The sequence below is a fragment of the Thunnus maccoyii genome, chromosome 5, assembly GCF_910596095.1.
Source record: "Thunnus maccoyii chromosome 5, fThuMac1.1, whole genome shotgun sequence".
Taxonomy (NCBI): Eukaryota; Metazoa; Chordata; class Actinopteri; order Scombriformes; family Scombridae; genus Thunnus; species Thunnus maccoyii.
Window position 1 is genome coordinate 20,628,753 of NC_056537.1, and position 15,826 is coordinate 20,644,578.

The 15,826-nt window shown below is 40.9% G+C and overlaps 2 protein-coding genes across 4 annotated transcripts; both read left to right on the forward strand.

Moving 5' to 3' along the window:
- The first annotated feature begins 2,512 nt into the window (after positions 1-2,512).
- prr5a (proline rich 5a (renal)) lies at positions 2,513-11,667 on the forward strand. 3 transcript variants are annotated; one of them, XM_042412691.1, is made up of 11 exons: positions 2,513-2,733; positions 3,941-4,071; positions 6,541-6,666; positions 6,764-6,844; positions 7,407-7,455; positions 7,597-7,654; positions 7,753-7,844; positions 7,976-8,116; positions 9,176-9,311; positions 9,419-9,697; positions 9,782-11,667. In XM_042412691.1, exons 2-11 carry the CDS (start codon positions 3,941-3,943, stop codon positions 10,069-10,071), a joined length of 1,383 nt encoding a protein of 460 aa, XP_042268625.1. In that variant the 5' UTR covers positions 2,513-2,733; the 3' UTR covers positions 10,072-11,667. The 3 variants fall into 3 exon arrangements, with proteins under 3 accessions (XP_042268625.1, XP_042268626.1, XP_042268624.1); XM_042412692.1 differs by lacking the exons at positions 2,513-2,733; positions 3,941-4,071 and adding an exon at positions 5,045-5,165; XM_042412690.1 differs by lacking the exons at positions 2,513-2,733; positions 3,941-4,071 and having other exon boundaries at positions 5,305-6,666.
- A 1,656-nt stretch (positions 11,668-13,323) lies between these two features.
- Positions 13,324-15,294, forward strand: tmem60 (transmembrane protein 60). Its single transcript, XM_042412709.1, has 2 exons — positions 13,324-13,626; positions 13,887-15,294. The coding sequence occupies exon 2, from the start codon at positions 13,973-13,975 to the stop codon at positions 14,375-14,377; it is 405 nt and encodes a 134-aa protein (XP_042268643.1). The 5' UTR covers positions 13,324-13,626; positions 13,887-13,972; the 3' UTR covers positions 14,378-15,294.
- Positions 15,295-15,826: the final 532 nt, after the last annotated feature.

Here is a 15,826-nt window from a genome sequence, read left to right on the forward strand (position 1 = left end):
CTTCAGGGTTTGTCGGAAAATAGAGACGCATGGATAAACACGAAGCTCTGGTTTTGCATTTATTCTTACTATAGCGTAGAGAATTTAATCATTAATGAATAAATAAAAGACTGAATACCTTTGTAGTAGCTATCTGTCAGTCTCACTGGTATGTCAGTTTTGTTTATACAAATTTGTGCGTTATCCTGTAGCCTACTTAGGAGCAGTGGTGGAAAGTAACTAAGTACATTTACTTAAGTACAATTTTGAGGTACTTGTACTTAACTTGAGTATTTCCATTTGATGCTACTTTATACTTTCACTCCACTACATTTCAGAGGGAAATATTGTACTTTCTACTCCACTACATTTATCTGACAGCTTTAGTTACTTTTCAGATGAAGATTTGACACAATGGATAATATAACAAGCCTTTAAAATACAACACATTGTTAAAAATGAAACCAGTGGTTTCCAACCTTTTTGGCTTTTGACGTCTTACAAAAAGTAGTGTGTAGTAATGTAGTATATTTCAGATGTCTATGAGTTGTTAACAGCTCCACCAAATCATGATTTTTCCCTCTAAACTTCTCACATGGTTTAATTTCAATAAATGTTCAAATGATCCAATATTTCACCAAAAATCAAAGATTAGAGAAAAAGTCCAAAAACTGAAAACAGATTTGTGTATCAGAACTTTGTTTTTTCTTCTTTCCTCTCCCATTAATCATCTCACGACCCCTCAGATTTATCTGCTGACCCTTTGGAGGGGCCCGACCCCTAGGTTGGGAACCACTGGACTAAACCAGTTAACTGTATATAAAGTAGTTCAAACTAGCTTCACCTCCAGCAGCTACAACAGTAACATGCTGCTTACACACTGATGCTTCAGTGTTAATAATCTAATGATGTCATATATAATAATATATCAGTCAGAGGGACCAAACCACTACTTTTACTGCAATACTTCAACTACATTTTGCTACTCATACTTATGTACTTTTACTTAAAGGTGCAGTATGTAGAATTAAGTGGCATCTAGCAGAAGGGCCTTTCGCATTTTTCGTGAGAACTTTTACTTGTCATGTTATATTTTTACATTGCTGTGTTGGTGCTTTTACATCAGTAAATGATATACTTCTTCCACTACTGCTTAGGAGAGATAAAGCACAAATTCACACCAATCACAGATGTGGCTGTTACCATAGAAACGTCACCCTCTTAATGGTAGAGAGTCAACTTGGGACAACAAATGTGTTTTAAAATGTGTCGGCAGGTTATTTTATTGAATAAAATAAGGATCGAATAAAATTGGCTACATATTCAATTTATCTTCTTCGTTCTGTCGCTATAGCACATGAATAACATTTAATAATATAGAAACAGCTTTTGTTCCCGTACAGATTTGTGGGCTAATTCTTTCCAAAACAGCCGTAATGCGCAATGAGGGTTATTTTCCTTCTTAATAGGCTAAAAATGGGAATTTACAACGTGCACCTGAATGGAACATTAAAATTATGCACTAGGAAGATTAAATAAAGATGAAAAAAGCTCTATTTCCCTCTTCTTCTCTTACTCGACAGTCTAAATTGTCCACTGTTAATGCACCGTGTTGTTGTTAATTTAATTTGGGGGAATAAATATAGAAAGATGAAGATCCATGTTTTTATTCACTTTGTCTATTTTTTTAATTATTTTTAATCGTTGGCTTCTTCTATATACCTTTCTTGTCTTTTCACGTTTTCACTCTGAATAAATCGTGCAAATGATTATCTGAGCAGAAAAAAACACATCACAGACTGGATCTGAGGTGAAAGAAACTCCCTTTATTGTTTATCCGGGCTGTGCAGTATGCTGATGTGCGCCTCTTTGATCCAATAAGAGCGTTTTACTGCACGCACAGATTAACTGTCACAACACGCATATGAATGTCATTATTTGATGTTTGCTTATTTATGCACCAGTCAAAAATTACATTCTTATATTCTGAGGAGGCAACTGAAATTTACTGTGTGCCTAAATTCATTACAAAAAATTAGGTAGTGATTTCTCTATACCATTTAAATTGCTCTGAATTATTTACACCACACCACTCATGGAAATAGGGGATTATCTGCAAAATCCCATCGTCTGCACTGACAGATGGCAAGACACCCACTGTGTTAAACGACATAGATTGGGGTCAGTGTGTCTTTCTCCAGCACCAACATCTACTCTGCATACCTGCATTCACAGTAGATACCTCTTGTTTTGTTTTGTTTTTTTTGGGGGGGGGTTTTTTGTGTTGGGTTCAAGGGCCTGCAGTAAATCTGTGTCCTACATGACTCTGCGTTTTAATGCTTAATGAATAAAATGGCAACATTTTCCAGAAATGTCCAATGCAGGACAAAACTCATGAATCACAGTGGTGCCCTCTTATTTGCATATACAGTTTAAAAACCTCGGTGCGCGTGCACGTGCCGCTCTCGGTCGCGTCCACGCGTGCAGGTTCGCTTTTGCATCTCGTCAAAACAAAGCGGGGGCGAGCCAGAGAGCGAGCGAGCGGCGCTGCATGCTTCATGAATGAGTCCCCCTCCGCCGCACCGCAGGTCGGACCCCTCATCCGCCTGCACCCTGATGCCCGTGTGGGTGCGCAGACTGGCGGGGAACAGTAGAGGAACCCGCCGCTGATGAGCCCCGGACGGTAAAGACTTCCCAATCTGGACTACATGACCGATTCATCTCATCAGGAACAACACGACAGGAGAAGGCACGGTGAGTACAGGCTACAGGCGGGCACAGGCGCATGACATACGGCAACTTTGTGGCCATTATGGTACAGTTTTCATCCATAGGTGGACTTTATGATGCATCTGTGCCAGTCTGTGTGTGTCCATGAGACAGCCGCGTTGTTTACAGTGGTACTTTTCCTCATTTTGTCGTCCACACAGGTAGAAAAAATAGAAAAACCTCCACGTACGCACGACTGGCTAAACATTCCTCCCTGTAGGATAAACGTGGACTGTTGATTGCGTATCTGGCCGATTGATTTGGTTATTTTATGTCGAATAAACATGACAGGGGCAGTGCAGTGGGATATCAATACGCCAGAAAAGCAATAGTGGCAAATGGTAATCAAAAAAAGTGGCATCGATCTGACTGTAGTCGCCCCTAAAAGACAAGGAGGGCGAACAGAAGCAGAAATGCCCAGACTGGCGTGGCATGGCATGTCGGGTAGACAGTGTAGTCTGCCTCAGTGTGTGTGTGTGTGTGTGTGTGTGTTTGTGTGTGTGTGTGTGTGTGTATGTGTGCGACTTACTCTAATGATACTGCAGACCAATCCCTCTGAAAATACACGAGTCACCCATTTTATCACTTGCATGCAGGGTGGCAGTGAAAGGAGGCTGGTGCTGTGTCTTTGTCTGAAGAGTGACAGCCCAGACTGTTGTTCTCCCCTCTGACCAGAGGATGGTGTTTTACTATGTACAGTGTGTTTCTGTGGGGGTGACACCCAAATAGACTATAATACTGTAATGTCATACTCCAGGAGAATCATATACAGTGTGTACACTCATACTGTACATGCACACACACACGTTTTCCTCCCCTTCTCCTACAACGTAATGTCTGTTATTTCAACACTGTGGGAGTGTATTTTGCAATCATTGCTCAACCTAACACTCCTACCTTACCACACACAGTCAGTGACAGAATAAGGAAACCAAAAGCAACAAGCTGTGTGATTTTGAGACAATAACTCCTTTAAGGAGGTAACAAATATGTCTTTATTTACTTTAATTTGACATGTGTGTCTGTTTCAATGCTTTAATGTCATCCTTTGTCTGAAGGGAAGATATGAGCGGATCATTAAGGGCCTGATGTCTCCAAGAGCGTTTTGATCGTGCCTGTAGGCTTTTTATCTTTTTCCTTTTTACTCCAATCATAATAACCACTTTTACATCATTTCCCCTCTTGTGTTCAGATGCTTGATGGACTCAGGCGGAGGCACGCCTCCCGGCCCTCCCCCCGACCCCTTTCACTCAACTTCAGCACCTTCTCTGCCCCTCCCCCGAGCCCGGACATGGACAGCAGCAGTGAACATCCAATCAGGAGGTAAGGATCAGTTCCTGGGATTAACATTTCAGAACGTACAAGCATCCTGGAAAATGCATGAAATATTCATGAGCATTCACAAAAATCCCACCATCTCTCTCGTCCCCCCCCAAAGATTTCGTTTACTGGCTGAGTGTTTCTTGCAACATATGTCGACCTAAAGATAATGATCTCCCTGTGGGATATTTGATTGATTCCTTTCATTACGCGTGTACATTTCATCAATTCATATGTGTGAGTGTTTATTTGAGACGTTTGCTTTTCATGTTTTCATGTGTGTTTGTGTGCATGTGGGTGATGAAGGGGGTCTGTTGTTTACTGCCGTGCTGTCAGCAGAGAGTTTCTGGACTGCGTGGGTTTGAACTCATCATTTCGTCTTCTTCAGAGTTCTAGTTTTCACCAGTATCCCCCTGAAAATATACAAACAGTGTTTTCTTTTTTTGACACTCATTTCAATTCAGGACTTTTTAATTTTTTAATGAATGCAAGTGTGCATTAAAATCCGTGATCACATCCAGGAGTTAGGATTTACAAGAATCTGTAAGGGAGGATGTCTTATTTAGAGCAAGACCAATCAATCAACCATATCAGCTTATTATAGATATTAGATCAGAAGTGGTCTGTATGTCGGCTGATAAGTAATGAAAAATATTAGTACAGAAATGCCGAATATACAGTATCTCAGTGTCTATCAGTGTCTCTATTTTATAGTTTGTCCACCTGACAAATTTATTTCTCCACTGTATAATGTCCTGCCCACATATTGTGATCATAGTCCTTTAAGAAAAAAAGACTAATTTAAGGTATTTTTATCAAAATTGTTTGTTTGGGTTATGTGTTTCTGTTTAAAAAAAAAAAAGACTATTGGTCAATATATTGTTATCAGATTATTTTTTTATTTGCTTTCTTGCTGAGAGTGAGATGAGAAGGTTGATACCGTTCTTATGTCTGTATGCTAAATATGAAGCTACAACCAGCAGGTTAGCTTAGCTTAGCATAAAGACTGGAAACAGAGAGAAACAGCTAGTCTGACTCTGTCCAGACACAAAAACCAGAGAATGAAAACAACGGAAGTGAGACTATTGCTTGGCCAGGTGTAGTAACTTCCTGAATTCAAAGGAAACCACAGTTTGTCATTTTACACAAACAAGATATGTTAATTAGTGAACTTTAAAGGTGTTGGTAGGCTTTTTTTTTTTTTTTTTTTTTTTTTTTTTTTTTTAGCTTTTTACAGAGCCAGGCTAGCTGTTTTTTAGCCTTCAGTCTTTATGCTAAGCTAAGCTAACCAGCAGCTGCCTCCAACTTCAAATATACCGTACAGACATGAGACATGGTATCTCCTCAACTAACTCTGGGCAAGAGCAAATTAGCGAATTAGTGTATTTCCCCCCCAAAAAATTGAACTATTCCCTTAAATTCTCAAACACTGATAGTTAATAATAGTTAGCTTAGTTTATTATCCTTTCATAAATTCCTTGTATGTCCGTGGCAATTGTCAGACAAACAAGCAACAACAAGGATATTACAATTAATCATCAAACAGCTTAGTGCTCCATAGTATCAGGTAACATTATGCTCACCACAACACCACCAGCAATCAAAAATCAACAAAATGCGAGTGACACAACTCTCATATCACAATGATTTGTTGAAGAGCTTTACTGGACGATATAAAGGATCTCTGAGCACGGGAAGTTCAATATCTTTATGTCTGATATTATTTGCCTCAAATATCTGGTATTGTTCATGCTCTTGTCTCCTACATTGTGCTACTTCTTACTTTTGTCATCCTGCACCACTCATCACCAGCTGTGCTGAAAATGGGAGAGCAGGAAAACCTCCTTTATTGTCCTGCATTGTATCACTGCTTCCTATCCCTGTTTTTGTTGTCAATAAGCTGCACGACTTCCTCCTCCACCTCCTCGCTGTACAGTGACAAGCGCAACAAAGTCCCCCACTGCTCCAGTCTGCTTACCCTGCAGTTCCTCTGGCATCTGTGTTCTGCATAAATATTTGTTTGCATCAATGGTTGTATTGTGCTGAGAGAAGAGAGGCAGAGAGGGAGGAAGAGTATGCCCCATCAGTGCATGTGCTATTGTTTCCTCCTCTTCTGAGACCTCGGGCAGCGTGGCCCACCTCTCGGCTTGGCTCCACCCATCCTGCTCTTAACGTGCTGCCCCTCTCTCACCATGTATCATTCTGTCCTACTTCTCTCCTCCTCTGTCACCGCGGCCGCTCTTTGTATTGTCATTGTCCGTTTTCCCTCTGTGCGCTCTCTCTCTCTCTCTCTCTCAGGCTCGCGCCGCTTATGTTCTCCTCGGCCCTGCAGCTATCTCCTCGTGTTTCCTCCCTGTGTCAGTCTCTGCGTGTGTCAGCTTGCAGCCTGACCTTCTTTCTCTCCGGTCCGGTACTTAGTGCATACTCTTGTTTCTCTCCACCCCCTCAAACTCTCTCTCTCTCTCTCATGAGGACTCTGCACCGGCTGAAGTTGATGAGCTCCCCCAGCCTCAGTGAGCTGGGGAAGAGCGAGAAAAGTTCGCCAGAGGACAGAGGGGAGAAACAGAAGAGGGCAGGAGCCAACGCCACCTGGAACAGGTACACCAAATAAAATCAAGGTGCAAAAAAAATATTGTATTTAAATGCATTTGGGACAGTAATGTAAACGAGAGTGTGTGTGTTTTTGGTGACGCAGCATCCACAACGCCGTCATCGCAGTCTTCCAGAAGAAGGGTTTGGCAGATAACGAACTCTACGTCCTCAATGAAGGTGTCCGGTAAGTTTATACAGCCACACACGCTCACTATGTAGAGAAAACATCCTGATTTTAGACTGTTGATGTCATTTTCTGCCGTAATTAGTATAATTAGTCTGCCCTTCGTTTGCTGACTGAATGTATTATAGTGAATGAGTTTGTTTGCGTGTGTAGTGTACTGTATGTGGGTCTGGGGAGTCATGTGGTCGTGCCAGATATCTCATTATCTTTGTAAACCAGACTCATCCCTTCTATCACATTACCCTCCATTAAAGCTCAGTAAACACGTTTCCATGTGCGGAAAAAAGACACAAAGACGTCGAAACACACATTTCCTCAACTCCACTTCGAAATCTGAGTGTAATACAGGAAAACGAGGTGTCGATTGGATTGTGCAGTAACCTGAAAATTAGCGTAATTAAGTAATTGATTGCAGGTTGTAAACACCTTATTCACACAGGAATGAGAAAAGGCTGCACTGATTCATGTAGTTTCTATTAATGGTTGAATGCTGTTCATTTTAGGACTGTTGGTGTTGTATTTGAGTCATATAGTGAAGCAGATGACGTATTTGTTTTTCCAGGCATCTGTTGAAGACTGAGCTGGGGTCCTTCTTCACAGAATACCTTCAGGTAATAGACTTTTAATACTGAATGGAACAGGATTGGGATTAGTAAATGGCTGCAAAAACATCATGTAGATACATGAAATATATGAGATTCAGTCAGCTTATCTCAGATGTTCATATTTAATCTTCTCTCTTGATTTCACAGAACCAGTTGCTGACAAAAGGCATGGTCATCCTTCGGGACAAAATAAGGTTCTACGAAGGTATGACTGAATGTGGTCTGAATATATTTTGTGGTGGTCAGTGTCAGTACATTAAGCTTAAATGAAGTGTCTTTTTGGCCCCCGTGTGGTGGATGCAGGTCAGAAGTTACTCGACTCTCTGGCTGAGACCTGGGACTTCTTCTTCTGTGATGTTCTCTCGATGTTGCAGGCCATCTTCCACCCGGTTCAGGTACATCTTAAAAATCTGCTGGTTTTTCTCTTGACTGCCCAAAAGATCAACAACCTCAACTGTCAGATCTCGACTTGATGATGGTGATTGTTGCTCACTTCTGCTGGTTTCTGTGTCGTCCCTGTGTGCAGGGTAAGGAGCCTTCCGTCCGACAGCTAGCTCTGCTTCACTTCAGGAACACCATAGTCCTGAGCGTAAAGTTAGAGGACGCCCTCTCTCGGCCTCGGGCCCGTGTGCCCCCCTCTGTTACACAGATGCTGCTTATTCTACAGGTAGGCCTGCGGATGTGATTGCTTGTTCACTTGTGTTAAGTTATTGTCTCTGTTCCACATGTGGGAAATCTGTACTAAATCATGTTTTTTAAGTTTAAACTGTATATTTAACAGTCTCTAAACTAAAATGGTAATCTCATCACAGACAAACCTCCTGATTTGCATCTGAGGTCATGCTCAGATCCACTGTTTTCTACTTACATATAAATATAAACTCACATGACACAGAACGGCATAAAACAGAAAAAGCTAAGATGAAAATTCTAATAAAAAATATTTATTTATTGGGGCGCCCTGGTAGCCTGCTGGTTAAAACAAACATAACCACAACATCAATGTTTCACTTCTGGCTGTGAACTCTACTTGTGATTTCCGTCTCACTACCCGTGTTTCCTGTCCCTGTGCACTTTCAACTATATTCTGGGGTAGAGGGCGTTTGACACTATTTACAGGCAACCAAATGAAACTAACCATTACCTAATTAAAATAATGGATTTATCTAGGTTTAAAAATTGTTGGAAACATTTGGGATAATTCAAGTACACAACTGAACAAAATATATAACATAGGTATAGTCGTTTTCAGTGACATATTAATGCGTTTTAATGACATATTATACCTTTAAGTGAATATATACATTGGGTGACATAAAAAACTTATTTGTCAGACATTTTAATGTTTTTTTACAAACCAGGTTAATCTGTAATTGAGTAAAAGTGAACAAATTCATTAATCCCAATTTTTCTGATTGATTTTTAAATTAAATGATCATTACTTTAGTGTGAAATATGTCAAAAATAAATACTAATTTCCACCTCAAGTCACCACAAATTCCTTGTACACATGTGCTGAGTGAATAATATTTCTGATTCTGAGCCTGTTAAAATGATATTATATTGCTTTATATTGTGTTCATATTGCTCGGTGTCTGACCTGCAGTCATAAAACCCAAAGTTGCTCAATTTATTTTTCATATTTTTACTTATAAATGACTATTAAATAATTATCAAAATCGTCACAACTTGTAGTGTGATCGATGTCTGTCTCTTCTGTTCATAGGGGGTCCATGAGTCACGGGGTGTGAATGAGGACTACTTGAGGCTCGAGTCTCTTGTTCAGAAGGTAGTCTCGCCCTACCTGGGCACCCACGGACTTTACTCTGGAGATGGCGCAGAGGCCCATTGCTGTGTTCTGGGTGAGACAGTGTGTACATAAACCTAGAAAAGAGTAACAATGGCGTGTGTGTCCAACAAGAAACACAACTTATTCAACACCTTCCCTGCTTTTCTTCTCGTCTTTCAGAGAAGCGTTTACATTGGGGCTGCTCCAAGTCTGCGGATCAACTGTCTAAAAACCCAGTGGTACGATCGAAAAGCTACAATATCCCTTTGCTGCTGACCCCAGTGGCTGAGTATGACCCAGATGCCAGCTCGGTTGGCAGTGGAGGAATTAGGCGCCACTCGGCCTGTGAGATTATATCATGCTTGGAGGAACAAGGACTGGCCTATGCTGACCTGGCCTCGGGATCTGAACTGTCTGGCTCCTCCTCCAACAGGCTGTGTGTGGCCTCTCAGTTCAAAGGTATGACTTTTGTTTTCTGTTTTGTTGGTTATTATGAAAAAAACCCCAAAATGTATGAATCAGTTATACCCCTCTGGTTCACAGGTATCGTACAAGCAGGAGCCGGCGCCCTGGACTTGCCTCTTTCGTCTCCCTCCATCCTTCCCCTTCACTCCTCGGGAGCCCTCCACGGCACTGAGGCCACAACAACAATGACTGATCTCAGTAAGGCTGCGTCCTCTACGCCGCCCAGTGAATCATCCAGCCCCGAAACCATAATTGGACAAGTGCTAGAGTCTGCAGACTCAGACTCAGATGGGATATTTATTGATTTCCCACCTCACTCCTCAGAGGCTATCGGGTACAGCCGCGAGAGCAGGCAGAGCACTGTGTAGCTGCGGTTGCCTTTAGGAGCGCCCCCACCCCCCCTCCCCCCCATGTGTGTGTACGGTAATAATCTGGGACAAAGTTAAAAAGAAATCTTAAAACTACATTTCATTAAATGGGTACCGTCTTCTTTTCTTACTGTTGTACGCGGAGGTCATTCCTGCTGCTTTCACTGGTGGATGCAAACCTCGTAACTCTGAAAATGTAACTTTCTAAGAGCTAAGAAACATACTCTCGCCTAATTTCATTAATATTAAGAGCTGGAGATGTTTTACTGTGTTTTCAACTTGAGGATAGTGTAGTTGTAACTTTATCAAATGAGCTTTGGAAGGATTTTATAACCTCAGATAATTTTCTCTTTTTCTTATAGTCAACAAATCCCATGAAATGACCAAAACCAACAATGAACTGATCACACAAGTTTTGATTGTGTAGCCAAAGCCTGATTGAGTTTATAGCTTTTGTCTGAACTAAAAACTATTAAAAACATCTCAGTGAGCCACACCATTGAACTGGGTGTCATGTGCATGATATTTTGAGTCCCTCATACACGCTCCTGGTACTGTAAATACTCACCAGAGCACAAATGGTGTATTAATCCGCAGCTGAAGATAATCCCTAATAAATACACTAATTACTTCTGATTGAGTAATGTTTGCTTAAAAACTGCAGTGCCCAGCTGTTTTAGAAGACTATTAAATTTGTTTTTTTAATGAAAGTTTCTATTTGTGACCCATTTTGAGTACGAATAAGTGCTCTTGTGGCTGAGTGCTGTGTAAAGTACTGAGAGAGAGATCAACGCATCTTCGGTTTTGGTCTTTTGATGGGTTTTGTGGACCATAACAAAAATATTGAATATCGCCAGCCTTATTCTTTTACCCGCTGAGGAGCATGTAATCCTTCAACAGCAAGTAGAAACACAAAAAATTTGAATTACAAGGTTTTCACACCACAGTTTTTTTTACCTCCACTGAGGAGGTGGCGACTACAGCCGCCAGAAGTGGCTTTACATAATCATCATGTTTTACATTTTTCATGGATTTGTGTTGTTTGTGTGTATTCTGAACCTTACAACATTTTTGATAGTTTCTGTTTACGTTCTGTTGTCTGCCGCTTGGCATTAACACAGAAATGAGGTCTTCTGCTCTCACTTTTGATCCGAATCTGATGAAAAAGTGGAAATATTGAACTGTTTTTTTATCGTCAGCGCTCGTAGAGGTCTAATGCAAAAGTCCCTTCTTAGACCAAACATCAGTGTGACAGCATTTGCTTTTCTGTATTAGCTTTGTACAGCCGGAGTTTGAGGAATATGATGATGTTTATTGTTTACATTCGACAAAGACATGAAAATCTTGATTGAATGTTGTCTCACACACTGTATTTTGCACCACTGCTACCTTGTAAATATAAGTGCATTGTTGGTTTTTAGGACAGCTAGATAGTGTCAAGTGAGCTTTTACCTTAAAATGAATTGAGATTTTTTAATAAGGGCTTTTTAACTCGATCTTTTTCAACAATGTTTTACCTCAAGCGTTTTGTACTTTACTTTTTTTGACAATCTATGATGTCTACAGAGTTGTACTTTGTATTAATTTGTTATACTAGCCCAGTAAAAAATAAATAAATTTGAATAATATGTAAACCATGAGTTCTGTCTTATCTTCCTTTGGTCAAACTCATCTATAATCAGGGCCATAGTCAGGATTTTAAAAATACTGAGGTCCAGAAATCATTTGTGTTTTCCATGTTTTATTTTTCAATTAATTGTTTCATTATATTTTCTGCAAAAAATGATTTCCCAATGCTATTTCAAAGACTTCTATAGCTGGACTATTTATTTGTAGAATGTGATTCCCTCCTTTTAAAGCTTATTTAACCAAATGTTCCTATCTTAAAGTGCACTTTTTTTCCAGAGCTTTCAGCCATGTATTGTGGCTTCTCATTTGTCATGGTGGAGATTGTGTGCGTCTCTTTGCCGGACGAGAACTTGTCCTTGAACTGCTCTGCTTCCCTGGCTGTCGGTGCCATTTCCAGAGGTTTTTGGATCCTGCAGGAGTTCAGCCTCACCTCATGTCTCTCGCTCTCCTGTGTGTGTGATGTCCTTATCTTTCTATGTCTTTTGTGTGTGTATGGTTTCTTCTCTGTTCTCCTCTGTGTATTCGAATGGTGTGATGTGAGTCTCCCCTGTGTGCATGTGTGGTCTGTCCTCCTCCCAGGTCTCCATGGTGATGGAGGTCACATGGCTATGGTCCTGTTCTGTTTTGGTGGCACCTGGATCATCATATATGATATAAATCCATCTATAATTTTGTCATCCTGTTTTCTATGCTGTATTTCTGTAATTTGCATATCTGTGTCCTGGGAGAGGGATCCCTCCTCTGTTGCTCTTGAGGTTTCTTCCTTTTTTTCTCTGGTTAAGTTTTTTTAAGGGAGTTTTTTCTTGTTTGCTGTACAGACTGTAAAGCCCCCTGAGGCAAATTTGTGATTTATGATATTGGGCTATACAAATAAAACTGACTTTAGATGACCCAATCAGTTAAAGGATAGATCCACAATTTTTCAAGTGTGTCTTAAAACAATGTTCAGGTGCCTTTATGAACAATGAAAGAGGTTTTCCTCATTGTAATCATTCCCCCTGTTCATACTGACTATTAAAAGATCATCTTCAAATGTGCTTTCAATGTCACTGATGTAGGCCAAAAACCACAGTGTGTGCACACAGTCATTTTGTGCAAAAATGCATTTAAAAGTTTACCTGAAGCTTATATGAAGCTTCAGCAGTCTGAGTTAGTCGTATCAAGTGGATATCTGCCACATTTACAGTCTTTTTAACATAAAATTCCCTCCTTTTGTTTCCTCGGACAGTGTTTCCCTGTTGAGCTGCGGTGGAAGTATAGTAACAAAAAGAGGGACTTTGGCACTATAAAGATTTGGACAATTTGAAGCTTCATAGCTTCAGATAAACTTTTAAATGCATTTTTGCACAGAGGGAGGACTGTGGATTTTGTGCCCCATCACTTACATTGTAAGTGCATTATAAAGGGATCTTCTAATGGTCAGTATGCACAGGAGGAATGATTACAGCCAGTAAACATGTGTCAATGTTCATTCGTGCTCCTAACTGTTGTTTTAAGACAGAGTTGGAAAAATTGTGAACTTGTCCTTTAATAATGGTGGTTAAACCATCTCCATGGCAATAATAAGTGAACTCTGAGTTAATAATTATTTGTAAAATCCGCCTTGTTCCCTACAAAAATGCTGAGGAAATGATCTGTGTGTCCTGAAAGCTGTAACTTAATAACTACACAAACATCAGAGACAGAAAGAACAGATAAACATCACGCTTTTGTTTTGAGATTCAGCGGAAGTCCTGCAGGTCTGTTGCTAACGGAAGCTAGCAGCGAGCTAAAGCAGCAAGAAGCTAAACACACTGAACTGATCTCGTCGACATGAACGACCTGCTTGTGCTTTAAAAACTGAACAGGTCATTTAAAAGTGCCGACATTAGTCTGTGTGCTGGACAGCTGGTCGTTCAAACTTTGAGAAAACGGGTGGACTGCCTGGTAAGACTGTTTTAACAATGTTTATATGTGGGTTTTATAACTTAGCCGCAATGCAGCATGTTATGCTAACTTACAGTAGCTTCAGGTCTGCACTGACAGTGACAGTAAAAGCTTTTGAGAGGCATCTCTTTGGAGGACACTTGAGTCGTCGTGACATGTTCAGTCTAGCATGTTTTGTTTGACCAGAATAAACCTCTGTTTTCCGGAGCATCGTGTCCAACAGGGAATGACCCTGTTGTTATGTTTTGGTGTATTTCCAGGTCTGTCACCTTGGCTGTGCTCCTCAGGCTCCTCCTCAGTCTCTCTGGGGTGTGGATGACACTGGCTCGGTGCCAGTCCTCTGTAGATGAAGATGTCCCTGGCCCAGCGAGTGCTCCTCTCCTGGATCTTCGCCCTGATCTTCCTCATCATGCTCGTCCTCAAACTTGACTCCAAGATCCACTGGAACTGGTTCCTCATCTTCCTCCCTGTCTGGACGTTTGACACCATCCTCATCCTCATGCTGGTGGTGAAGATGGCAGGTCGCTGCAAGCCAGACCTTGACCCCAGGGATGGCGAGCAGAGCTTGAAGCGGAGGTTGTGGTACTTGACGGCCCTGTTGCTGAAGCTGGCCTTCTGTCTGACTCTGTGCTCCCGCCTGGAGAGGCTCACCGACATGTGGGTCAGTGTGGTGTGTGTCCCCCTGTGGGTGCTGCTGGGTGGGGCGCTGGTGGAGCTGGGACACAGTGTTTTCCACTACAGGAGGGACTGAACCAGAGGACTGCAGGGTTGAAATGTACTAAACTTTGTGATACTTGAGTATCTCTCACTACAGATGCACCAATCTGATTCCCTGGATTGGTATCAGGGCCGATACTGACCTTATAAAGCGGACTGAGTATGGTCCAGACCTGACGATCCACACTAAATACAGTTTGTTTATCAGTGTCATTATAAAATTCACTGTAACAACTATAAGTTAAATATATTACATCACATCAGGTTGGGGTCCTCATAAGTTCTACACAGTGTGGTGTACAGGTTTCAAATATTGGAAACAGGGAGCACCAGTATCGGACTGGGAATCTTTATCACGAGAGGAAAAAGTTGGATCAATGCATCTTTTTCTCCCGCCACAGAAAGAGCTAACTGTGTGTTATTCTGTGATACCATTGGATTTTGGTTTAAAGGAGGCTTTTCCTTACACCAGTCACACAGGGTTTGGCATCTTCAGAATAAACCCAGCTTTTACATTTCGTTGGCATTCACAACTCTGCCTTCTGGCTCGTCTTTAGGCAACAGGAGAAGAAAACCAGGCAAAAGTGGAATCAGATCACAACTAGACTTAAACTGCTAGCAAACTGAGGCAGTGATCAGCTGTTGTGATCCAAAATGTGCTGCAGTTCCTGGCTACACTAAATGTTGATATACAAGTCATCTCTTCACTTTTCTGCACTCGCATGTATTGCCTGCCATTGAGCCATTCACTGTCTGTCTGTGATATCACTGTTGACCTGTTAGAAACTACATGACATCCATAGAAATGGACCATATATGACATACTGCAACTATTTGTCCAGGATATCCCTGTGTCAGTTACACAATTTGGATGTAAATTCTGTATTTCCTCTTAATATATGGATTAAAAAAATATCTTTGCACGGTGCAAAGATGTATTTTCCTGTAAAATATGTCCATTGGGTGAAATTGTTACCAGTGAAAAAAAAAAAAAATATATATATATATATATATATAACAAACATGACGGATGAAAAGCAATGTTCCCTAAATCAACAGAGTTTATCCTGACTCACCTTGTCAGACACAGCTGAAGTTGTAAGACTCACCTTTTATCAGTCTGTGCTGTACCTTGTCCGCAGGCTCATGTTCAGCATCCATCCAGTTACAGTTTGGCGCTTCACCGACATATTTGTCCAAAGCGACTTACAATAAGAGCATTCAACCTCTTTTTTTAGCTTTAGCTTAGCTTTGCTTGGAGCTCAGTAGGCCTTTTTCGCAGCAGTACATTCTGACATGTTACAAGAGGAAAACTAAAGATTAGTCGATTAATTGATTGACAGAAAATTAATCATCAACTATCTTTGATAATCACTGAATTGTCATTTTTTTAAGAAAAAATGTCAAATGTTGGGTTATGGACTGTTCTTCCAGTTCAGTCCTGACAAAACAAAACATTTGAGGACGTCACCTTGGACTTTGG

Excerpts from the sequence above, each read along its gene's own strand:
- prr5a (XM_042412690.1), top strand. The coding sequence starts at position 6,380 with ATGTTCTCCTCGGCCCTGCAGCTATCTCCTCGTGTTTCCTCCCTGTGT. Across the intron at positions 7,655-7,752 it reads CAAAATAAGGTTCTACGAAG|GTCAGAAGTTACTCGACTCT; the intron begins GTATGACTGAAT and ends TGGTGGATGCAG. Across the intron at positions 7,845-7,975 it reads CCATCTTCCACCCGGTTCAG|GGTAAGGAGCCTTCCGTCCG; the intron begins GTACATCTTAAA and ends CCCTGTGTGCAG.
- tmem60 (XM_042412709.1), top strand. The coding sequence starts at position 13,973 with ATGAAGATGTCCCTGGCCCAGCGAGTGCTCCTCTCCTGGATCTTCGCC.